Here is a 26,144-nt window from a genome sequence, read left to right on the forward strand (position 1 = left end):
TTTGTTCCTCCCTCCATCCTGCCTATTGTCTCATCCAGGGTCCTGCCTCACCTTGATAACGTTGTCTGTAATTTCTCTGGAACATGGCCTATGTCATTATTCAATATGGGAAGTGCCATGCATGCCCATGAACTTATATACAATGGAGGCAATGAGAAGCGAGGGAGAGGCCAACATGTGGAAGCCTGTTTGTCTCTCTTCATGGGTGGGTGTGTATATTTCTGTGGGTGAGAGCAAGTGCCAGCAGTTTTGCCCACAGCAGATGTTACCAGATCTCTCTGAAATTCCTTACTAGGAGACAAAGCCAGCTTCCTGAGCTAAAGGGTGGCAATGCTAACACAGGCTTCAGGCACGTGTTAATGACAGTCTGGTATAATGGGTCATTCTTTCTGTTACTGCAAGGTGCTGGGGCTGCTACATTCGCTTGGTTCTGCAGAGTCCCACACTGCTGCAGGTTCTTGGCACTACTGCAGTCTTCTGAGGTTACTGCCTGCTGCAGGACCCTGGCTGACACTACAGCAGAGCTCTGAGATTATCAGGTCTTACCTGGAGGTGCCAGTCTTGGATGACAACCCAGGCTTCCGGCCCTGCTGTACACAATCAGCTTCTTTCAGACTGTGGTAATGTCACCTCCTAACCTGCATGCTCCAAATTGTTCCCTGCATGCCAATACTATGAGCAGTACTCAATATTGTGAGTGCCCTCTCCCCTGGCTGCCGGGCTGAGCAGTGGACATTGCTGTTTTGCATGGCCAAAGCAATGAAGTCAAACCTATCAGCTAAGAATCCACAAGATCCAGATCCTCAGTCTGTAGACAAAGCTACTGCCTCTGCAGCAGTAGGCATCATGACACGCTTTGAACTTCTGATGCCACGGATAACGACAACAGCAAGCATGCTAATTGTCACCAAGTGGGAAAGGGATCATTCGGATCCAAACTGACTGTCCTCTCTGGTTACCAAGGAACAGCTGAGAGGCACAACTGAGATGCCCTCCTGGAAAGGAATTTAAAGAGACACACACACTGAAGGGTGTTTCTCAGAAAGGTACCATACTGACTTAGCCCTTGCCCCACTTGCAAACTAAGGGTGTTTATACACAGGCTCTGGGAGTGGGGGCGGGAGGGGAGCGCTTTAATTAGAGCAGCTCGGACAGCCACTCTAATTAAAGCGCCTGGAGTGTCTCATGTAACAGCGTCCCCATGCTTAAATATGGCAGTGGGGGCACTTTAACTAAAGCCAGTTTGATGTGCTTTAGTTAAAGTATCCCCACCACCATTTTTAAGTTTGGGGACACTGATACACGAGGCGCTGGAGTCTGCTGGAACATGGTAATTACCATGCTCCAGCAGACTCACTTAATCAAGCCTGTTCCAACACGCTGTAATTACAATGCATTGGAGCAGACCTGCTGCTCATGTGTAGGCACCTAAAACTTTGGGGGAACTAATTCCATCACAGCAACACCTGAGAAAGCAGAATTATTTGCTAAGACTCAATGGGCAGAATTCTGTCTCACCTGGTCAACAATCAAAGTGCAGCATGCCACCAACTGAGTTCCCCAGCTCAGGGTTTGGCTAACAATGTGGACAGAGTATGGCCAACAATAGGCAGTCTCCCCCTGAGGCCCTGCTTTGTCTGTAAAAGCTGAGAAAATGGACCCTTCCTTCCTGCCAGACCCCTAAGGGAGGGGTGTGGGGAGTGTTGAAAGGACAGTGAGCCATATGTTACGCTCAGGATCAGCACTTTGCCTACCAAAATGGACAGATCCAGCCCTGCTTTGCTTATACAGTGATAGATGCATATACACACATGGTTATGGCCTGTCTCTGTGGCCCTGCCCCCTTGAGATGGGCTCTTGTCATAAGCATGAGTATCAGGATCCATTCATATGCAGCTGAGAGATCAACCTAGCAACCGGTCTGTCATCCAGTCAGTGTCCCTCCCTCATCAGTGCTGCATGGACCCCCCAGCATGGTGCAGAGGCCCTAACAGGCCTGCTGCCTTTTGGATGTGACATAAAATGGAGGCCGTGATCACTTCCATGCAGAGTTTGCAAGTATTTCCAAGGCCTCCAGCATCACACTCTCTCAACAGCACTTATCATTAATGAGCATGTGACACTTTTTCCAAGAATACCGGTACTGGTGTAATGTCCAAATTCTGGTGTCAGGTCCAGGTCTCCTGGGTTCTATGCCAAGATGTCTTCTCCTGACTCCATTTTTTGCCTTGGCACGTGTTAACTATATGTCTGTGCTACAAGGCCATTGTGAGACTTCTCACATTGGTATCTCCAAAGCACTTTGTGGTCCTCACTAGAAGGCCCCAAGGAAGGTCTGTGTATTCTGAGGTGATTCTACAATGCTTGGCGGAAGTGTGGAGAGTGTCTTTTATAAGTAAAATCCCTGCTATGTGCTGTAAAACCTCCTGAAGTCCCCTGCTAATATGCTCTGGGGGAAGTGCCTTCATGAGCCTAGTCTGATCTTATGCTCCAGTAGGAAGATCTCAGCCAATTCAGGCTGCTGCTAGTTAAGTCCATGTTGTGTAGCTGGGTTTTGAAAACCTCCAAGGATGGAGCTTCCACCACCTCTCTAGGTAACCTGTTCCAGTGTTTTACTAAACTCCCATTCTGATTACAATGACATACAGAGCCCTTCAGCTTGTGCCTTATGTTGTTGTATTTTAAGTGGGTGCAGTATTCTTTGCTTCCTGTCCTAAATTAACCTAAAGTATTGCCATGTAGCATTAACAGCTGTCATTGCCCTTTCAGAGGTAGCTACATTTCAGCAATCAGTAAAACAATTCTTACCAAGCCCTTTTGAGAACTGTAAGGCACTATAGTTATCAGAGCTCTCCTGTGGGTTGGGTGACCACAGAACCACTATTAAAATATCCCCTTGTCATACCTAAGAATTGCCTTTAACAAATCACATCCCAGATTAGAACCATCAGCTGTTCATTGCATTTTAGGCCCCTTGCATACCCCAGGGGAAGGGAGCTACTCTGGATTTACTCCTGTGGGGGAAGAGAATTGGGGACTTTGCTTTTTGAAATACACTGATTACTAATTGCAGGAGACAGGCCTGTCTGGAACTAATAACATCAATATCCAAAACCAAGAGAGGCCCACAGAGGAAACTGGATCTGAATTTTACAATATTGTTTACCAAGTGCTGGTGCTATGCCAAATTTGCAAGGAACTGGAATTTTGGGGATAACGTTTGGTTCACTGTTCCCTTGAGGCCAGAGCAAGATCTGTCTGTTCTTACTCCAAGTTAAGAAACATTTGGGTCTGGGGTTTTGGCCCAGCTCATCTTTAACAAATAACATAAACAGACTACTAACTCTACAGCAGTTGTAGAGGGATTTCAAATTCCATGGCACATCACAGATATGAAGGAACTGGAACCTGTACAACACAGGTTAAATACCAAGGTGTCTGGTGGTTGAGCTGACTTTGAAAGAAGCCTAACCTCTAAACTGGCACCAGGTCCCATAATTTTCCAGCCACTCTTCCTGCCTCCTCATCCTAATAATTTCAGAGATATGGCAAATATTTACAACAAACTAGGAAATTCTTGAACATTTGGGGTGTGCTGCAAACCGTACAAGTCTGGCCATCTTCCAAGTCCTGGTATAGCAGATGTGGACTCATCCAAGTCTCTGAGAATTTGTGGCTTTGCTTTGAGATTCAAGGGTTTGCTTGAACCTAAAATTCAGTAAGACTCAGACGGTTCAAAATCATGTGGTTCAAAACCTGTCTTAAATTGTTACTGGACAACAGGTCTCTGATGTTCTATGTGAAATCAGTTCAAAGATTCTCAGTCTAGTTACCAGTGGAGAAGAATCCAGGCCACAAAAGCCAGTTAGTGCCAACGGGTACTTTCAGCCAGGGACTGACTTGACCATGAAGAGGACTAACCTCCTCTCCATCACGAGAAATGGCCCTTTTGAATCATAGCTGGGGATGGTGGGCAGAACAACATAGGAGAAATTTGCACTGAGTTGGTGGATGAATATATGACTGTGGTCTTCAGGGCTTCCAGTCTCTCACTTTTCACTGGCACTGCATTCACTGTGCACATTTGCACAAAAGAACATTCAGTCTGCTCTAGCCCTGAGTTGTCTCTGGCAGAGGATGCCTCACAGAGGTTACCATGCTAATAAAACTGACATCAGTGTTTCTTTATCACCCAGGAAATGGGCTCAAACCTTTGAAACTCTCCTATATACGGTATCCACATGCTTTGGCTTCTCGCTGGAAGAGTCAGATCATTGTACATGAGACCAGCCAAGATGGCAGCCCCTTGGGAATCCACAGTGGAATCACTGACACACTATTAGCTCTCATGAGAAATCCTCTGAGCAAGGCCAAGCTCTGTCTAGTGCAGTTTGTGTGGGTTACAGATCAGGAGCATGGAAGAGAGGAGGGGTGAATTGAGGAGAGGGGAGGATTTTACTATCATCTGATCAGTATATTCCAGCTTAATTCACATAGCAAAACATTACAGAGCAGACACCAAGGGCCTGAAAAAAACATTGACACATAGGCAGGAGGGTCCTCCTCATCTGTGATGCAGATGTGTTAATAGTTTTACAGGGATCCCAGTAGGGTGAAACAGGATCACATTTGGAGGCTCAGATGGCAAACAGGAGTTGCAACAGGATCTGCCCCCAGCCCTTTTTGGGGATCCACAACATAGCTTCAGCACTCACATATTTCACTGGGACCCTGTCTGGAATGAATCTGGGCCTGGAGACATACAGCCTGACAGGCTGTTGTTCTGTCAAACACTTGGTCTGGCTACAGGGTCACCAGACAGGTGGAAGAATGAGGTGGCCTGAGGTACTGAACTGCATTACCAAGCCACAGAGTTCAGACCTTGAAAAAGACTTTCCCCGAGTTCCTGGTTAATTTAGATGTGGACTTTAGGATTTGCTGGAGCACAGAGAAATCTCCAGCCACCTCTCCATTTCTCTCTCTCTTTATTGGAGTAAAAAGCTATACTACCCGGCACTCATCCATGAATCTTTTCTGATTACCACTAATGCTTGGAACCAGGTGAAACCCATTCCAACTTCATCTCCTGTATCAGCAGATTCTACATCCAGCTGTCCAAGGCTGGCAGGCTCCTGGAGGTACCTGGCTTAGCCCAGTTGCTGCTGGATCAGCTACTGCATCTGATGGAACAGCTGTTGCCCACAGCCCTAGTTCAATCCTCAACTGGGCTAATGAACATGGCGCAAACTCAGCAAGTTTGGCTAACAGGGGAGAGGCTCTGCTATGTGGGCAAGGCCCTAAGTGTCTGGACACCTGCTGTGGAAGACAGCTCAGCTACATCAAACAAGGCCATCACCTGGGCTGTGCCCAGGACAGCCAGCAGCATTAAGATAATTGATTCCAGAACCAGAAGAATTTCAGTGCTGCCTTATGTAGATATTTTTGTGGGCAATGTTCCTCTAATGCTGTTATGGGGACAGCATTTGACCAAAATATTAGAACCCAGAGCCCATCGGCTTTCAGAATCTGATGCTGCTAACCCATCTCCCTGTGCCAAGAGAATACCATTTTCCACTCCTCCCCACCACCCCAGTGCCCCCCTCTCCCACATGTATGCCCCACAGAACTCACTGCTGTTGTTGGGAAGTGTCCTGCTGCCACTGATGCTGCTGGCTGGAGGTGGCGAGATGGAGCGCACAGAGGCTGTGTCTTCTTCCTGGGAGCAGCCAGCCTGGATGGCACGGAGGTAGCTATGGCTCCGGGAGCGGAAGTAGCTGGGCAGTGGCAGGTCCAGCACCTCCACAGCAGCTGACTCAGCTTCACTGTAGTTTGAGTCACACACTGCCTCATACTGGTCACTCAGCTCTGCCTCCCTTGTCTGCAGGGAAGAGAGAGGACCCAGAAATTACCCTTCTTTTCAGGGCCTGTTTTCTCCTTCTCTCTGCTGTGTACATGGCTTTTTCATGGCAGTGTTCATCAGGCTGCTGAGTTTATAAATAGGTTTTCTTTATCTGTAAGCAAGCACTTCAAGGTGTAGCGGTCAGAGCTGGCAGGGGCCAGGTCTCCTGGGTTCTATGCCAAGATGTCTTCTCCTGACTCCATTTTTTGTTTTGGAACTTGTCAACTATATGTCTGTGCTACAAGGCCATTGTGAGACTTCTTACACTGGTATCTCCAAAGCACTTTGTGACCCTTACTAGAAGGCCCCAAGGAAGGTCTATGTATTCTGAGGTGTTCTACAATGCCTTGGCAGAAGTGTGGAGAGTGTCTCTTATAAGTAAAATCCCTTCTCTGTGCTGTAAAACCTCCTGAGGTCCCCTGCCAATGTGCTCTGGGGGAAGTGCCTGCATGAACCTAGTCTGATCTTATGTCCCAGTAGGAAGAACGTATCCAGTTCAGGCCACTGCTAGTTAAATCCATGCTGGTTTTGTAGACTGTGGGGACCAGGCAGTGTGACACCTCAGAAGGCTGCTGCATCCTCTGTCTCCCATACCACCTGTCCAACCCTAGGCTTTCCTAGAGGCAGATGATCCTGTTAGCTGTTGACCTAGGAGAGGTTCATATTAAAAGAGGTGACCTAAAATTAATACACACACCAAATATATGAATAAATTATCAGTAAACAAAGTGTGCTAAGCCAACTGCCCCAATAATACATCTCTTATCTAATCCGACTTCCTGTAATTGACCTGTGCTTCCAGCTGTCTGTCTTCTCTCACCCTTTTCCACCTGATACCTGTCTTGTAGGGCAGAAGTTATTCAAAATGACCAACAACCTTCCCTGATCAACAAGGGTCTGAGTCAGTCATTGCTGAAGCCTCACTGATTTCAGTGGCATCTGGATATGAGAGGTTCATTAATTCTTCCCAGAGACTGGCACTTGCTAACCAAACACCCACAAAGGGCTGGTCCCACTAAAGCCACCGTAATAGTCTTTGCAGAAAGTTGTTTGCGTCTTGACCTTTCCCTCCCACTCTTCCCAGCATGTACTGCTCCAACAGGACATGCTCCTGAGGCAGTTTGTCACAATGTGCTATATCCTGAAACACATGGCCCTGACTGTTCAAGGGGGAGACATCCACAGAGGGCAACAGGACAAATATCTATAGGGTCCAATAGGAAATGTCAGATGGACGGTACCTGCTCTCCGTGTGTAAATATCTGAGGGATAAATGAGGGTTGTCCAAATATCTGGAAGAAAGAGTTGGAGAAGGTTAAAGCAGAGAAGTGGGGACCTGTTACACACACAGGCATTTCACAGGGACCGCAGACAACGGGGAACAGACAGACGTTTCCCCTAGAACTCCTGTTGCCTCCCACTCCTCTTGCACTTTTTTGGAGATCTTTTGAAGCATAAGAGGAGGACCTCTGTTCCTCTTGCAGGCTATTAAGATGGTTGTACAAATACAACAAGACAAACCGCCATGGGATCCTTCCAGGCCACGAAGAAACCACTGGACACATTTAGTGTAGTGTGGTGACAAATGCAAAGGCCTGAAGCCCAAGAGCCCAAAGACAAGCATGGATTCAAATGAATGGGAGAGAATCCCAAGACATCCTACAGTGGCTTTTCAGGCTATTCTGGAACTCTCAGAGCAATGGAGTACGGACACAACAACTCCCTCTTCTAACTGCAACACACAAATGAAGTCTCAAGCCAGGACATGGCTTGCTTCTACTATCTGAAGGCTCTGCAGGATCCAAAGCAGCAATATGATAAGTAGAAATGCCATGTCCATGAGAACTGCATCAACACTGAGACTTCTCAGTCACTTACCACTCATGGTGCTACCATCAGCACAGCTCCTTCATGGGAGCAATGAGGGGAGCACTCATGGTGATGGGAAAGGAAGCATTATCTGAACGTCATATGACTGCTCAGAGTGAGTTGAGACAGCAGGGTGACAAACTCCTCAGAATTTGGTCTCTTCTGCTCCATCATTGGAACAGTGCAAGGGGAGGTGATACTACATAGTGGTAATACTCCCCTGACTCAAAAGCAGAACCAGGATATAAACAACTTGCCACAAAATTAAACAGAATTTGCTTCATGTTAAAAAGATACTCTGAAGTCTGCTGGAGCGAATGTTACAAAGACACAGCAAGCTGGATCCTTCTATTCTGTTCTACCATTCCCAACACTTGAGTTTGCAGAGAACATTTACATCACCAGGTCTACACTGCTGGAGATTGGCGCAGGATGCAACACTGGAAGGATCTGGATCTAAGATCTGCCTTAAGATCAGAGGGTTTACAGCTAGGGTTCAGTCTGCCCATCACACATAGGGCTTCTCTGTAAAACCTGAATGTTCTATATTTGAAAATGACATCTAGCTCCTAACTTGGCAGCTGATACTCTTTGCAACAGAGGGCTGAAAGAGACACCAAACTGAAGAATGCCAGGCTTCAGGGGAGTTTGGGTGTAGAGACAAGTCTGCATAAAACTTTTCGTCTTGGACTAGGAGCCAGCCTTGTAAATCAATGTGACATGAGAGACACTGACATGGAAAGACATTATTGTCTACTTCACTGGATGGACTTATGAATGATGCTTTGGGAAACTCCTGGAAATGCCAAAAGTAAGGGAGAAAATTTGAGCCTTGCTTCTGGATGACACAAAAGGAGATGGAACAAACAGCCTCACAACCTGGTACTGAATGAGATGAGGAAGGAGACACAAGAAGGATATGTAAGGGCAAGTCCTGAATGAATGGCAGTGCAGCTGCTTGGGGTGCATGTCAATGCTCTACAGAACATCTTTGCTGCTGCCCAATACCGTGGCTTGGAGGGATGACGCCAGCCCTTGTTTAAGCAGCTCCAGCAAGGCAACAGAGTTACTCTAAGACAGAATTTGATGAACCAGATGCTGAGTGTGTTCCCCATAGTTACACTGGTGTTCTTTAAGTTACTGAAATGGAAGTGAGTGCTGCATGCTGGGATCCCACAGTCCACCTCAGCTATTAGAAGGGGGGTTGCACAGACTTATCATCTGAATCCCAGTGAAGTTCATGGAGGGACTCTTGTAACAGTCTGACACTTTAGGCAGTAACTTTGGTTAAGACAAAAGAGCAATACATTAGGTTGCTTTCTCTAGAGATCTGGATCCAGACACAAATTAGTGTACATATGAAATGGATGTGATGGTACTACTTGTCTGCATAGTTAAACACCCAACACATTGTTGGGATACTGACAGAACAAGAATTTTTATTAGCAATATGTGATCCTCAAGGGAGAATACTGTGTATTCATGTATGGACGATCTCAAAGTGCTCTACAAAACTAAGCAATTTATCCCATTTCACAGATGGAGAAACTGAGGCACAGGAAAGAAGAGGGTCGAGGTGGACATGAACTGAAAGCCAAACTCCCAAAAACTTTGCCTGTGGATTGGGACTGTAGCGTGTGGGCCTATCTTACTCTCCGTTGCCCATCTGGTGGGTGAGAACAATACTTTGGTTGCTGGGTGTCTAGCCTACCTCTAACCCTAATACTGTACTGCTCTTGTCCAGCACATGCTTTGGCAATAATGGCAGTCTGTGAGCAGGAGAGCCTCAGGTACAGAATGATGCGTGTGCATACGTGTGTGCTTATGTGCAGACAGAAAGACTTGATCTGCTATTACAATAGACAGAGGTCTGTCGTGACAGTGTAAAACAGCTAGGAAACTGTTAAGGCAGTGGGCTAACTAGTGGAAAAAATTTGGGAACTGGTACTAGGCTTGCAACACCGCTTCTGCAGAGCCCCACTGCAACTGAATAGCATGATCCCGCCTATAGGTGTCAAAACCCCTAGTTTGAAAAGCAATGGGTCAAGAGATATCTGCTTGTCACATGCCTCAAAAGGGAGATGTGGGGGAAATGTGTTTCCTTCTTCTGGGCATTGAGATATATCAGTTTTGCCCTCAAAAGGGCCTGACCTGGACTGAGGTCAGGCTCTTTCCAAAGGTTCACCCTTTCTACTGCTTATTTCCAGATGTTCGTTCCTGGACTCTATGCAAAGTTGCTCCTGGTCCACCTGGGCAGAGGGGGTAGGAGAATAATCACCTCCCCCAGGAGCTGCCTGCTGCCAGGGCCGGCTCTGATTGTGCAGCCCAGGTGAGGACAATGTTCCACTGCCCCTGGCAGCAGGCAGCTCTGATCATAGAGCTGGGGCTAGGACATTGCTCCTTGCCCTTGGCAGCAGGCAGCTCCCAGGCCCAGTTCCAATCTTGGAGCCAGGGCCAGGATCTGCCTGCTGCTAGGGGCAGGGAGCAATGTCTCAGCCAAGAGCTGCCTGCTGTGTGTGTGTGTGTGGGGAGGAGGAGGAGGAGGAGGGGACAGGGGCAGAGAACATTATCCCAGCCCAGCTCCCTGATCAGAGTGGGGGTTGGGCAGGAGGCAGCTGCCTGGGGTAGGCATATGGGGTGGGAGGCAGTGTGCTTGGAGTTGGAACAGCTCCCCCTCCCCCAGGCCTGACACTGGTGCCCCCTGTCAGCCCCTGGCTGGCACCTAGAGGAATCTAGAGCTCCCCCTGGCTGCCATATAGTAACAGAGCAGGGCTGGAATATCTCTGCCCCGAATTCCTCCTGTTGGACAGACACATGTGTAGATGTGCACTGTAAAGTATTTTTCTGTGCAGTAAGCTTTCTGAGCATTAATTGCATGTGAAGATGTGCCCACAGGGTTATTCAGGAACGGCTATTGTACTTTAAGTTAGCATCTTACCTTAACTTCCATTACCTTTCAGATACAGAGGAGCACTTTAAAGTGACACAGAATATCCACATGCAGAGATGAACTAGGTTAAAGCTTTTGGGGAAAAGTTATCTTGTAAGGTCTTTACTGCATGATGAAATTAGTGTGAAGGAAGTTAGGGCGTGAATAAGTACCAATTCTAAAGCTAGCTACTCTGCACTAAATTCCTCATATGGGCACTCTACTTTGAATATGAAATAAACTGCTTTGCAAGGAATGTTCATTATTTAGTAGGAAATGAGTTCACACTCTAGCTTTTTGCAGACCACCTTCCCCATGTAAACATGCTTTTAGCCAAATTGGTGTAACATTGCTTCTAGATAACCCAAAGATGGCAGGGAAGAAATGTGGATGTCAAAGACCAGACCAGCAGGAAGTTTGCACTTCATTATTCATGTCCACCTGCGGGGCTGCTTTAGGGCCTCAGACAGAGATGCCAGTGGGTATTCAAAGTCTGAATTCAGTGACATTTGCAGGGCTCTGTGGAGGCTCAGGACTGGGATAAGAGGGCCACCTGCCAGGATCTAAGTACAATAGTTGAGCTATTTGGGGGACCCATGGTTGGACTAACAAGGGCTTTACATACCTGATTTCAAGTGCACTGATAAAATTGGGAGAGAGCAGCTTGCCTATCTGCTGAACAGCCAGTCTGATTCCACGTTTTGTTGGGCAAAGGAAAAGCCTCTTTGCTTATTACCTCCTTGCATCTACCAATTCCTGTCCTCCTCTGCAAACACCCCACCTATATCTGAACAGCCCAGGGGAGGGAGGCCCTGGCTGGAAGCTTCTCCTGACTTATCTCACCTGGTTGATGCAGCTGGACTCATTGATGTTGTCAGTGATCTGGTTGTATTCTTCCTCCCAGCTTGGGAACTTTGGAGGTAAGAGGATCTCAACAGAGTCCAGGCGATCCAGGCTCCTGCAGGAGAAACAGAGAGAGGCACTGAGGTGATGTTCCATCTTAGCATAACAGAGGAAAGCAGTAGTTAGGGGTCTTGATGCTATTCACACACTGCTACAAATATAGCAGTGTGAAAAATAGCTCATTTGCCCTCCCACTGCCCAGCCTAATCATCCAAGCCTTTCAGCCTCAGGAGGGGCAGGGAATCAGACAGAAGCTGTCCTCTGGCACCTTCTGCTAGGCACATTTATGCACTACAGCTTGGCTCTAAGAATTCAAGGCTCTGGCCAGATGTTCAGTTCCCTGAGGATAGGAATAGAAGGTAGCACCTTGCCTTGCTTTTGCCTGAGGATAAGGCTTGGAGCAGCTTTACTGAGTTCTGGTGGACGGGCTCGCATGTGGCACAGTGAGGCCTTTTGGAGCTGGGAAAGGAGAGGGGAGGTGGGAAGATGGATTTCTGTGGATCTCTCTGTCCGTAATTAAAACAAATGCACAAATTAATAATGCAGGCTCTGAGTGCACTGGATCCCTCCCCCTCTCTGTTTTACAACATTAACTGTATCAAACACGAAGGCAGTGTGATCTGACAAAGAGGGAAGAGGACCAAGACCAGGAAACCTGGGTTCATGCCAAACTCTGTTACAGACTCGCTGTTGGACCCAGAGCAACTCCCTTGCCATCTCTGGACCTCTTTTCCTCCTGTACATGGGAAAAAAGGCAGCGTTTGTGGAAAATGGCTTTTTCAATGACTTGTTGAAAAACTAAGAACCCAATTCCCTAAGCTTTCCAACTTGAAGGATCTTCAGAATATAAAAATCTGGAAGAAGGATGGGGATAAAAATCGCTGGATTTGCTTACACCTTTGCCTTCTTGACTAGCTCTGCCTGCAAACTCTCCTGGCCATGGCAGTCCATCATGCTGTAGGTACAGCTCTAAATACAACAAGGCTGAAACCTCAGCTAAAGCTTTGCAGGGAAGTTGCAATACTAAGCATGGAATGGGGCCTAACAGGAATCTTTCCTGCACTCTTGTTTGCCAACTCCAAGCACACTGGGTGTAAACCCACAACACATTTATAGGGATGTAATTTGCCTTAACAGGTGCACATATGGAGTGGACACAAAGCATACAGTTTGATGCTGTTGTAAATCATTCTACCCAGGGTAAATTTACTTTTCAAAAAGTCATGGTACATGTGAGTTACACTGGGTTACAGGTCATGTCTCTACAACTCAGCCCATTTCTCTTAGGGGCAGCTGCTTTTTTAGAGAAAAGCATCTATTTCTGGCTCCTCACCACCTTGTGGTGAGGCACTGTAATAACACTGACAGTAGGTAGCTACCACTGGTCATCTGTCCACTCTGAACAGCATTCAGAGGCTACTGACAGATGTTCAGTGAAAGACATGATGGGAGCTGATCTGTGATCCCAACCACTGTGCCTCCTGTCATGCCACATAGCCCTGGAGCCAGCTGACAATCAGCTGATTGTCAACAGCACCAGGACTGCACTGGGGCTTGAACACTGATGAGGTCCTGATGCTGCTGACAATCAGTTGGTAATGCAGTTCCTACCAGCTGCTGATGAGCTGAATGGCAGTTGGCTCCAGGACTGCACCAGGCCTTGAACCCCGGTGTGGTTCCACTGCTGCCACCGATCAGCTGATTGTCAGCTGCCAAGGACCACACCAGGGCCTATCTGAATGCTGGTACAGTCTACCCGACCACCTGTCCACCTGCGATGGAAACCAGCCATAAAACTATTACATATTTTTGTTTAATAATTTTGTGTCTGGTTTCATGTTTTGTCATTGTAATTAATTGCATAAATATGTGGCTAAATTACACTTCAAGATGCAATTAACTGGATAATTGTGTCTTAAGTGTAACGTTTGCCAGGGGCCTTCTATCAATGCCCAAACGGACACAAATTCTGAGTATAAATTCATCATGTCTGCACCACTTGTTTATCACTGCTTCTTTATTATAGTCTTTCATTTTTTGCCCTGGCTGGGAGCCAGGGCTCAAATCTAAGCCAGGTTGAATGAGAGCTTAGACACTGGTTAGTGTTTTTGTACATGAAACAGCATCCTTTTGCTTTGAGGGAATTGGGGAATGGATGTTACTCACACACTGACCTGACTACATGCTTATACTATTTCTGCAGCATCTGGATATGCAGGGTTGCTGATGTGACTTTATTGTGAGCTGCACAATATTTGCTGCTTTTCTTAAAGTCCCAGAGGCTGAAATCAGAATCTCAGTTCATACATAATAAAGACAAGGTTCTAGCCTTCACGGTTACAAAATAAAGCTTTAAAACATGGACCCAAAATACTCTAACACCAAAAAGTAATGAAGCAGAAGCCCAAAGGTGTTAATGTTAAAGTCTCCTGATATTTTGGGTCTGCCTCAGAACTTGGCAATGCTTGAACTTGGCCATACTGGATGCTCCTTGACTAATCGCCAGGAATTCACCCTTCCTGGGGTGAATTCCTAATGTTTCACCCTTCTACCCTTCCTGGTAGAAGACCTGAAGCAAGGATGGAGCTGTCATGAAATAAGCCAGAGCAAACCTCATTCCTAAATGTGGCAACATTTGGGAGCAAGGGGGAAGAAGCTTTTCAGGAGCTGGCAGGTGGGGTGAATTATTTATATGGGAGACCAGGAAACCACCTGAGACGCAGAAGCAGCAGCCCCTCTGTCCCTGCCACAGGTGTTCTAGGCCATGTTACAAATATGCCCAGCAGATCACAAACAGTCCATGACACAAACCAGCATGCTAGGCTGCATGACAGACATGCTAGGTGACATTACAGGCATGGTAGGCTGTGTCACAGATATGCAAGATGGCACCAGGCATGTGCTGAACCATATTACAGACATGCTAGACTGCCCCACAGGTATGCCAGGCTTCATGATAGATGTGTTAGGTGTGTCACAGACATGGTATGCCACGTCACAGACACAGGAGGCTGCATTAAAGATGCACTAGGCTGTATCAGAAGTGTCAGGCATATTACATACATTTATAATATGTTGTAGAAGTGTGAGACTGTGTCAGTGATACACTAGACCAGGGGTGGGCAATTATTTGCACTGGCAGGCCACTTAGGGAGTTTTGGTGAGCTGTTGCAGGCCAGGTTGACACCTGTTCCTTTCCCGCCCCCACCCCCGGCCCACAACAGGTCACTAAAACTCCCTAAGTGGCTCTGTCCTGGGGCCCAGCCCTGCACTGCCACAGCTTGGTGATCCCAGAGTCTTCATGGAGGCTCACGGCCCACGCAGGAAGGCCACACTTGGCTGGGTAGATGGGATGGGACTATGGGAGGACAGGGAGTGGAATCCAGGAGTGGGATGGGAGGGTGGGCAGCCGGGTGAGAGGGGCTGGGATTGGGATTGTGGGGTAATGACAGTGTGGGGCTGGGGCCTGGAGCAGAGCTGCAATCCACTTTCTGCATGGCCCTGCCCGCAGAACCTGCACTTGTTGCACGGGCGTGCAGGCAGCGGATCATAGTTCTACCCCGGACCTTGGCCCAGCATTAACACTGTCCCATGATCCCAAGCCCAGCCCTGGCCCTGGCCCCGGCCCCAGCCCCAGCCCCGGCCACCCATCCTACTTCTGAATGCTGCTCCCCGCTCACCCATGGTCCCACCCCATCCACTCAGGCACCCACTGTGTCCGGTGCCCCCAGCAGTGGGTGTGGGGCAGATGGGCCAGGGTGCCCAGGCAGCAGGGCTGGGTCCAGCAGCAATGGTGGAGACTGGCAGTGGCAGCTGGAAGGAGCTGCTGCTGTGGGGGCTACCGGGAACTGAGTCTGGCTGCTGCGCCACCTCAGCCCCTCTGTGCACCTGGGGGCAGCAGAACTGGCCGCATGGGCCATGGCCTGAGCTGGCCTCTGAGCCGGATACAATCCCTTGGTGGGCTGGATCTGGCCCATGAGCCACATTTCCCCACCTCTGACCTACACCATATTATACACATATTTGGACTTCTCACATATGTGTCTGTCTAGTTAACTTGCTAGTACACATCACTTTCAAACCAGTTCTGGTTTCTAGTAGCCATTCATATTGGATGGATAATTGTCCCCTATTCCAGTTGCTATTTTGGAAACAGCATTGAAATATGCACTTGATTTAACCTCAAGAGCTCTTGGGTTGATACAAGAAACACAGGGTAAAATCTTCTGAGATGTTTATCATAATCCCTTGGAATGGCCACTGAGTGGCAGCAGTGCTCTACAGACTTGCACCACAGGTGCTGAAGAACAGCAAATAGCACTGAGTAGCCTTCGGAGACTGTGGGCAGGCACAGGTCTAAGCCCTTCTTTCTCCAAAGGCATCCTGCTAACTAGGGCTCTGGGACTCCAACAGACTCAGGTTTAAAACAAAGGCACAAGTTCATGTCTGGAGGGCTAGGCCTGGACAGTATCATGAAGTTATGTCTGAGTCTCCAAAGTCAGTTTGTGCCCAAATCTTTCTATGTCTCTTATACACCTTTCAATGAGGACTTTCAATGAGGGAGTGGGCCACAGGCCAGAGAAAAAGAGAGAGGGCCAAGAGAGAAAGGAGGGCCTGTGACTTTATTCACTGAATTACAGCACTGAGAGATGGAAAGAGCCTTCTCCCAGTACCAGCACAGAATGGATCCCTATCACTTTGACAGAAAAAGGCCCATGGGTGGGGTTCCCAATCCTCCCCTCAGGAGCCTGTGGCACAGCTGGTCAGAAGTCACCACCCCATGACAAATACCATTCTCTTGCTGTTGCTTGCCCACGCTGACCACATTTGGCTGTTGTGATCTTTTCTCTTACATCAGATCTTTGAGTCCCCCACAATTTGTGGGAGGGAGGTGACCAGAGCTGAATGCAATGCCCAGGGATTAGATACCTAAGATGGGAAGGCCCTTATGCTACAGCATGTCAGGGTTGTATATGGTTTTATTCTGGGGTCTGATTGCATAGTACACCACAGATACCTAAGGCCTGACTTAATAACATACAGAACCTGAATCTATAGTATGATAGAGATGCATACAGTCTGATTCTCTCTGACAACAGGGATCTATAAGGCCTGATCTATAGCTCTCCAGAGATGTATAGGGGCTGATACTCCTCTCTCATAAAGCAAGAGCTCTTGTACTGAAGTCAATAGCTTCACCAGAGTGGTGAAGGGACAGTCAGGCTGCTGTGGAGGCTGTGTGGTGACCTGTTTCTCCCAAAGCCCCAGACCTGTCCTTGCATCACTAAGTAAAGCAGAGTCGCATTTACAGGTCGCTGCTGCCCGACGTCTCTCTCCACAGTGCTGTTCCCTGGTGTGCTCTGTCCTGCTGGTGTAGCTGATTGCTTTTCCCCTGGACATGTTACCCTGTATTATTCCAAGCCAAATCTCATTCTGTTAATTTCCTGTCTCGGCACCTTCCCCTCCCCTCCACTCTTTTGTCTTGTTTCTCCATCCTCAAAGGCACTGGCAGCATCTCCTGTTTCTGTATACCCTGTGAATGTTATTAAAATGCTGTTAACACCTGTGTCCCAGCTGTTCCCTGGTCACAGGGGAATCAGCACTATAACAGTTCATGAGTGGGAGCCCCCAGGCTGCTAAGGAAGCAGCTGTTTATATGGTGTATATAGCACGACCAGGCAAAGCTGGCCCCTCTTACTCGCCTTTACTACCACCCCTTTGCTTTCTTTCTGTCTGGGACCTGGAGACTTGGGACCAAATCCTACTTTACCTATTAGGTGCCCAGGTGTGATCTAGTTCACTGCGCGTGAGTCCCTGAAACACTGCTGACACAAAAGCCAGGTGGGTCCTGCCTCCTCCCAACACTTGGCCTTCACTCCCCTCTCCTGCTTTCCTCTCTTGCTCTTGCCCTCCACCCAGTTTGGCATCCAACCTGATTGCAGTCCCACCTTGGCCACCTTTGTAGCTGGTTCCTTTTACTTACAGATGCTTCCCAGAATCCTTTGCATTGGCTGCAGCACAAAGGATTTTGACCTACTTCTGGATTCTAGAAGCCAGTGGATGTGTGTGTATGTGGGGTCATGTTGGGAGATACCTTGCTCCGAGCTTCTTCTGTTTATGGAGCTTTGCCTTGTTATGATCTTGGTGCTTCATAATAAGGGCCAAATCCTCAGCAGAGATACCCCAACTCCCTGAGAGGCAGTGGAACTATTCCAATTCACAACACCTGAGGATCTGATGATGTTTTACTCCTACCCCTAAACTACAGTGCCAGGGGACAGAGATCTTTAGAATCACAAGCAAGTGAACTGCTTCACTCCTTCATCTTATCTTCTTTTCCTTTTGTAATCTCTCTCCCTCCCACCCAGCCACCCCACCCCTGGCATACCTAAACTTTGCCAAGTTAAAGTCAGCTTTGATGACCTTAACAGGACCAATCTAGCATGTAGTGCTCCATCGTGATGTAAATGGCCCCTTTGCTAAAGATACAGATACCACTGGGCAGCTCCAGGCCCTGCTCCTGGGGCTGACTGTGGGGCATCATTCCCAGCCTTACCACAAAGAAGCCCTAAACTCATTACCTCTGTGTAGTGCTCTGTTCACTCAGTGACTGTTGAGTGGCCTTGAGGTAACTCTGCCTTCGAGCTGCAGTTTTCGGGGATGGTTTGGGACTGGTTTCGGAGTCTTCACTGTCATCATCCCCCATGGCTTTGATGTAGCTTCCACTCCGCATGCGTCGGCATGGGATCTCGTTGTCTTTGTCCTGAGACAGTGTATTGTTCCACTCTCCCTGAGGCACCTGCAAGAACAAGGAAGCACCTTGATGGTCTGTGACTTAGAAAGAAGGAGAGAATCTTGGAAAATGGCTCATGGGAGATGGAAGAACCATAGCATATCAGATCCATCCAGTCCCAGTGTCCTGGGTTAGGTGCTGGCAACAGAGAAGTGAAGAAAACTGCTCATACTAATATATCCCTGGCCTATTGCTCTGCAGGAGCAAAACATTTCCTTCCTGTCCTCCATCACCATGAAGCATAATGTAATTTTATGTGCCAAGATACTATAACCCTACCTTAGCATGTCAAAGCACATCAGTTGGTTATACAGTCGTTCAGCACCTTTGTAACCCAACTACCTGAACATGGAACAGGGAGCCAGGTACTGCTGGGTCTGATCTCAGCTCTTCCAAATGAAAATACACAGGACAGTAAAATCCCTGCGAGATACAGTGTTGCTGGGCTTGGGGTCACTACTAGAGAATACTGAAGTGCCCGTTTGTAAGGGATCATACAACTCACTTAACCAGAAGCTTAATTTCTCCTCTGCAGAAGAGAGAGCTGCATTTACCCAACTTCTAGGGTCACTAGGAGGATTAATTAGTCAGTGTTTGTATAGTGCTTTGGAAATGCAAAGTTCCCTGTGACAGCAAAGTATTGTTCAGCAGAAGAGCTAAGCACAGGCAAGGCTAATTTTTCTGTTGAATTCCTTGACCCCAGAAGCCTGGTCTCAGGAGAAAGATCTCTTCTCTCCCACAATTCTCAGATTGGGAGTCATGGACAGGTGAAGGTTGGTCATGACATCCTGTTCTAGCCTGTATGGCTGAGGAGGTTACTCTCCAGGTGAGGCTCTTTGCGTGGGAGGGTTTATGAGCTGCAGCACCGCTCCTTGGTTAATGTGGTTGGATCACTCCTTGGGGCGGCAGCAGCTAGGTTCCCTGTGCAGCAACTTTTCAGGAAAACTGTCTTTTTGAGGACTGCATTGAAAAAAGAGACCAGCATAGCCCAGGTCCAGGGAGGATTTGTTTGTAAAGCAGGGAGGGCCTCAGAAGTCTTTTGTAGGGCAACAAGCTTTAGGGAAAATTGACCAGAGACAGTGGTCCATCTGGCCTGTATCCTGTGTCCCAGTGCGACCAGGACTGGATGTTCAGAGAAAAGTGCAGATGCTGGCAAACTCCAAAATGGACAGGTGTGGCCCACTCTGCCCTGGGCATTGGCAGATTCTTTCAGAACCTCTAGATGTTTAGAGACTGGCCTGTATTCAGGAGACTTTGCTTCCCTGGAGAGCGCTAGTCTTCCAAACAGGATCCTTATACAGGCCAGTCCCTTTTGTGTCTTTTTAGGCATGGGCAAAATACACTCTCAGACCCTGTGTGACACATGGCACAGGAGGCAAAAGCTGACTTGGACTTGCTGGAAGTGGGTGGCTGGGCTGGAACCTGTGTAGCTCCCATCTTGGTCTATGGGTGCAATCCTGCAACCACAAAATTCAATGGTGAAACTCCCATTAGCTTCTATGGGACTGGGATTCCACTCCGTGATGGGGAGACTGAAGCCTTTCTGGTCTTTTCCCAGTTACAGGCAGAGAGCTGGAGGGAGATGGCACTCTTCATGTTGCACTGTGCCAAGTCTGTGGTAACAAACTTCTGCCATGAAGCAGAGACCTGTGAAGCTCTGACTTGGGGTGGGAAACAAATCTTATGAATAAGCTTTGGTTCTACACTTCTTTGTCTTCCAGGTGCAGCCACAGCACTGGGCTCTGTACTGAATCCCTGCTAGGGAGTAGGCCAAGGCTACCACTTGGGACCTATAGACCTATGACCTCTGTGGGGTGAGATCTGTGTCGCCCATATCATTCCAACCCTTAATCTGTTAGCTCAGTCATGCTTCCCTCTACACTCTCCATCCTGGCTCCCTGGTTTGGCTGGCTGTTTGTGACCCAGGGCAGATTGACCATGACCATCCAGACAGGAAGATTATTGTAGGTGAGGCTATGATGGAATCACTGCTGGCTCTGGATGCACTGCTACCTGTTCCTGGTCCCTGTGGATAGCGCAAAGGCTCTGATGACAGATTACGCTAATAACATCCCTGTTCTCAAATTACCACCAGGGTGATTGGCTTTGACCTTTCCTAACAAAGGAGACATAAGCCTTCTGGAAGCACTTTTCCACTGGGTGCCTCTGAGTCACATCTGACTGGAGAATGGATTTCTCTGCCTGCCTTCTCCTCACCTTACTAATTACTCATCAGGAGCAGTTGCCTGCCTTGCACTGACAATGCTTGCAGGGCCAGCATACAGAACCAAATGCCCACTGCAGGTTGGGTACAGAGGTGTGCAGAACCCAGCTGGGAGAAGTTGAAAGGCCCCCTTCCCTACTTGCCCCTGCCCTGGGTACATGGTATACATGTAAAACAGGTGAATGCAAAGGGGCGTCTCTAGATAATCCTCTGCCCTGGTACCCCAATGCTAGCTCTTGAAGGCAGTGATGGCAATTTATTCAACAAGGGAACCCACCAAGGTCAAAGTCCTGCTATAGTAGGCACATGTGTTAGCTTCATACACATAGCAAGAGACAAAGAGCTTACACTGAGAGTTGCAAAGGCACTGTCCCTGTGTTACAGATGGCAAACTGAAGCTTGGAGGGCTTACAGCTGTTCCAGCATGTGCTGCCAGATAGGCTTGGGCAATAGAAGCCAACACCACCCCCTGGGGGCTGTAGGTCAGCAGGCATTTGGGGCCAATCAAGCTGTCAACTGAGTAATTCCTTTGAACCCTAAGGTCTTGATAGCTCTGCACTAGGAAAGACTTTTGGCAACATGGGCCCCAGCACACCCACATCACGTATTTATTACAACCCGCTACCACACTGACAATCTTCACAGACACTGCTTAGCAACTCTGAAATGCACTGAAGCAGCCCTCTGCTTCCAGATGAGCTGCCTGTCCATTTCTCTGCCTCTCTTCCCCCACACTTTGTGTCCAATAAAAGCAGGAATCTAGTGCAAGAATCAAAGCCTTGCTGAAGTGCTCAACATTCTGGTTTCGGGGCACTGAGGGCAAAAAATGTCTTTTACTGGAAATCAGTTGAATGTGACGCACCAAAAGCAAACAAACCAATTCACTTGTTAATGACTGCAGTAAGCAGGTAGGAAGAGCCTCCCTATCTTCCCACTAAAATCACACATTTGGGGCAAGACTGGAAACCCAGATTTCAAAGGTATTTTGGCACTGAAAGATGCAGATAGCTGTCTAGTGGGATTTACAAAAGCATCTAAGGCCCCTCAGGCCTTTTTGTGAATCCTGCTAGTGCCTCTCTTCATCTTTAGGTGCTTACATACCTTTAAAAACTTGTCCCAGGGTCTCTGAAGTGCTGCTTTCTTGAAACATAGGTGGAGATCTTGAGTTAGCATCTCTGTTCATGTAAACAGAAGCAGCTCCACTGACAGCTGAGAATCTGGCCCCTACGCTGAGTTCACAGTATTAAAACATGATGAAGAAACCTAGTTGCAGTGCATCACACCAGCACAAGGCCATGTTAATTGAGTTTAGGAACCATCTTGTTTTTCCTTTTGCCTATGCTGCTGTAAAACTGCAGCCACTCTAATAAGAGTTATTACCCCCAGATGAAAGTTGTGAAACTGAGTCTGCTCCACGTGCGAGCTGAGGCGAACTGTGCTGCGCTGTGCTGCGCAGGCAGTTGTATAAGCTACGAAATGCGTGTCAGAGCGCAGAAAATGGAGGTGGTGCACTTTTGAACTAAAGCACCTCCAGTGCTTGCATGTGTAAAAATGCCCAAATAGCCTATTATACCAACCCTGCCACCAAGCACTGGATTATGAAAGGGTTTGTTTGCAAAGGTCTTCAGGGCTTACAGGTGTAGGCTTTGTTGGAGTATTGATCATTATAAATATACTGCTTACCTAAAGGCTTTGCTAAAACATTGGTAAAGTAGGACTGACCAGCAAATCTGACTGATGCATGAACCCCTTACATAAGCAGAAGTTGCAATGTGCAAATATGGTCAGGATGATGATACAAGATGTGCAATCTTGTTATGAGATGGGCGGTAGAGATGATTGGGCTAGGCGCAGGATGGTCCAGTGCCTGTGTGGTAAGGCTGGAATAGGAATACCCTGAACAAGGTGCCCACGTTGCAAACATACAGATGGAAATGTAATACATATTTTGTTTTGATCACAGCACAGAAAGAGAATTGGAAAGCAAGGGAACTTTTTAGCAGCCTAGGGGAGCCTGCATGGTGTTCTGCTGACTATCTTGTCACAGGCACAAATGCCTTAATTCCAGGTCTGATGTACTTGTTAGGCCACAACATCTTAGGGCTGTATTTGTAGACAATAAACCTGGCTGAATCTTTGCCACTAAACCAAGCTAGTGGATGTTCTTTAAGACAAGATTGGTATTGGGTCTCCTGGCTGCAACTTTTGCCAGTACCACAGTTCCTGAGACTTTGTCACCGACAACTTCAATAACACCCTATGACAACAGGGTTGGTTGGGAAGCCAGTACAGAAATAATCATCAGAACAATTATACTAATGAGGACAATAATGATGAACAGCTCTAGGATACTTCCCTGCTTACTGTTGGGATATGTCCCTGTTTAGTAGTTGTGGTGCACTGGCTCAATGTCACTCTCAGGGGAGCTCTTACTGAACCACAGAAGATAGAGGGGAAAAAGTATCCAGCCTGTGGCTTGGAGACTAATGCAGAACTGCTTCCTGCAGAGCACATCCTAGTGTTTCATCCCATCTAGTTATAAGCATCCCAAGCAGTGGCACATTTGTATTCTCCTGATGCTGGGGACAGCCTAGCCTCTGACATAAAACAGAGCAGTCTGAAAGGGCACTGCTGGTACTGCCTGCACAGCATCCCAGGGCCCCTTCCAGATCCCATGGGGCCTCTCCATTGTCATAAATAGGTGTTCAGCCGGATTCCAGATGCTTAATTAGCCATCAGGCCAGCAGGTGGAAAATCCTGTTCCTGTTGACAGTAATGACAGAACACGCTCAGATTCCCTGGGAATCAGGGCTCATGCACATAAGGGGAACTCCTAGGCTATTTTTGTTCCTTAAAGAGGCTACCTACTTTCCTTTCCTCTCCTATGCTATCATATTTACCTGGATACAAGATGACCCAGAATATAAGATGACCCCCGCCCCCCCATAATTAGATTTTACACATGGAAAATTTATAAATTTATTATAGTTTTCCATATATGAAATCTAATTATCATCTTAAATTGCCCCCCCACCTCCCCACTACTGCAGGTGGTGGGAGAAGAGGTGATGAGGGGCACACTAATGGGGCAGGCAGTGGGGGACAGGTAGTGGGGGGTGCGGTATGGCAGGCAGGGAGTAGTAATGGGGCTGGCAGTGGGAGCCAGGTGGTAGAGAGCAGGAAGTGTGGATGTGGTGGGGCAGGCAGTGAGTGAGGCAGGCAGCTTGCCCCCTGCTGCCTGTCTACCCCATAATTATCTCCATTGTGTCTACCCCTATCCCTCCCAACCCCACGCTGCCCCGATTCCCCCTTTTCCTGTTCCCCCCTCCTATCCTCTCCATGTCACTTCTGCCACCCTGTCCCCATTTCTCCTGTTTGCCACACCCTCAAAGTTTCTCCTCCCCGCTGCCTACCCCTCCACCCTCCCACTTACCTTTGCTCTATGCTGGAAGGCTCCATCCCTGCTGCAGCCTGGGATATGGAGCAGAGCTCCAGCACCGGCCAGTAGCAGCCATACCAGCTATACGCAGCTTCTACTACAGGACTGGGCTGGAGCCATGCTCCATGCCCTGGGCTGCAGCAGGGACAGAGCTTGCCAGCACAGAGCACAGATAAGGATGAGTGTGGGAGAGGGGGAGAGAGAGGGAGAAGCCACAAGGAGGGGGAGAGACTGGGTGCTGCAGGGGAGGAGTGGCAGGGCATGCAGAGGCAGCAGAGGAGGTAAGGTAGCAGCTGTGGCTCCAGTTCCAGCCACAGCAGCTGCCTGGCCTTCACCCCTACACCCTGCACCTTGTGCACAGTTGTAAGGCAAGGGGCTTTCTTTCCCATGTTAAATGGGGAGGAAAGCTCATCTTTCTAATTTAGTAAGTATGATATTTTTCTCTCTCTCTCCTTTTTCACTAGTACCCAGAGAAAGGAACCTGAATTGCATCTCAGATGTTCTTTCTTGCGTGTCATTATCTCTGGATGCAGATACTCAGCCCCGTTAGGATGGAATCATTTCCCATAGAACAGTGGTGTTCAACTTATTTAGCTCCATGGGATGTATGAGTGCTGTGGGGCTGGTTCATGGGATGGATCTAGCACAGGTTTGGCACAAGGGTGAGATCCACTGGCACAATCTAGTATGCAGGGCCACGTCATCTGGCCCATGGGGCTCCTTGTAAGTCTAGAAATCTGGCAGCAGGGAAGAAGCAATTAATGCTGCCACCACCCCCTGCTGCCAAATTTCATGACCTGTGGGGAGCCCCATGGACCAGATGACATGACTCTGCAGGCTGGATCTGTCCCACGTGCAGAAGTTGAGCACACTGCCCTAGATTTTATTCTGTTTTAAATGTACTCTTTTGCAAGGAGTGAACACAGGGCCAGCTCTCTTAAGATGACTGCTGGCAGTAAGTGCTATTACAGCTCCTGGCTACTTGGCAGCAGGAGAGCCAGCCTGCATTGAGCAAATGACTACACAAGAATGAAACTGAGTAGGTGAATGGGCATGTGACTAGTACCCCAGGGCAGTTAGTTATTCCCTGAAGGGTTTCCTCACCTTGGAATGTAGTGACCTACACTAGGGTAAGCCTGTGCGTTGTGTGTCCACTCCATGTTTACTATGGAGGGCAGTCAATTCAGTCTAGAGTAAACTTGTGTATCTATTGCGTGAAACCTGTATCCAGGTGCTCCTGAGTCCATCCCTCCAGCATGTGCTGGGCAAGCACCTCTATTTTTTGGTACTCAGCTGCACTATCACTGTTCTGCCACAGTATTATCATTCTTGGGAAAAAAAAATTCCCGTCTTATTTTCACCGAAAGGATAATGACTGGAGAGGGGAAGGGAAAGGGGGCTCTGTATATTGCAAATGGATCCCCAATGGTCTAAGTCTGCCAAAAGCATTCCCGAAGCACCCAAATAAACAGAGCGTTAACATAAAGGGAAAAGCAGTGAAGTGGAAAATCCACCTTCCATTGCTGTGGGCATGTACAGAAAAGACGCTCTATTACCATTGCTTCAGCTGAAGTCAGCTGGATGGAGGAGCTTTAGGGACAAGCACCTTTTCCATACCATGCACAAATATGCATGCGCACACATAACCCCACACCATGTTCATGCACAGAAAAGCATGTGCATGTCACATGCAAAGGTACCATCAACATGTGTACTGACATCCGGATGCACTGCATCCCCACAGTAACATGCGCCCGTATTGAATGTACATGCACAAAGTACATGTCCCCCTCCTATTCACACACAATAATATGTATGCAAATACAAGCATGAGCACACATGTACACTCGTGCATTTGGATTCACATGTACAGACACACACACACACAAGTAGGGAGAATGTATAAGTCTTCACTGGGTGAATAAGTGTCATAATCAGGGATCCTGGTTTTCCCTGATAAAAACATCGCAAATTATCTGATAAACCCCCTCAAATCCACGATTAAAATGAAAGGCCCCTTATTCCCCTCTACCCCCCCAGCCTCTCCAATCCTGCTGGTGCCCCTCACCCCCCCCCTCCCCCCCGCCC

At 48.0% G+C, this 26,144-nt stretch overlaps 1 protein-coding gene across 5 annotated transcripts in view; it reads right to left on the minus strand.

Annotated features, from left to right (window-relative positions):
- The window catches only part of LOC106721812 (disks large-associated protein 4-like), a 244,452-nt gene that overhangs the window by 35,702 nt on the left and 182,606 nt on the right, over nt 1–26,144 (minus strand). For 4 of the 5 annotated variants that reach the window (XM_025205382.1, XM_025205380.1, XM_025205381.1 and 1 more), the window contains 4 exons: nt 18,182–18,399; nt 11,541–11,655; nt 7,141–7,191; nt 5,632–5,878 (listed from right to left, as the gene is read on the minus strand). In XM_025205382.1, the coding sequence (XP_025061167.1) occupies nt 5,632–5,878; nt 7,141–7,191; nt 11,541–11,655; nt 18,182–18,399 (631 nt within the window). The remainder of the gene's footprint in view (nt 1–5,631; nt 5,879–7,140; nt 7,192–11,540; nt 11,656–18,181; nt 18,400–26,144) is intronic. The other variant, XM_025205383.1, reaches the window with a different exon arrangement.

Source organism: Alligator sinensis, unplaced genomic scaffold (assembly GCF_000455745.1).
Source record: "Alligator sinensis unplaced genomic scaffold, ASM45574v1 scaffold511_1, whole genome shotgun sequence".
Lineage (NCBI taxonomy): Eukaryota > Metazoa > Chordata > Crocodylia > Alligatoridae > Alligator > Alligator sinensis.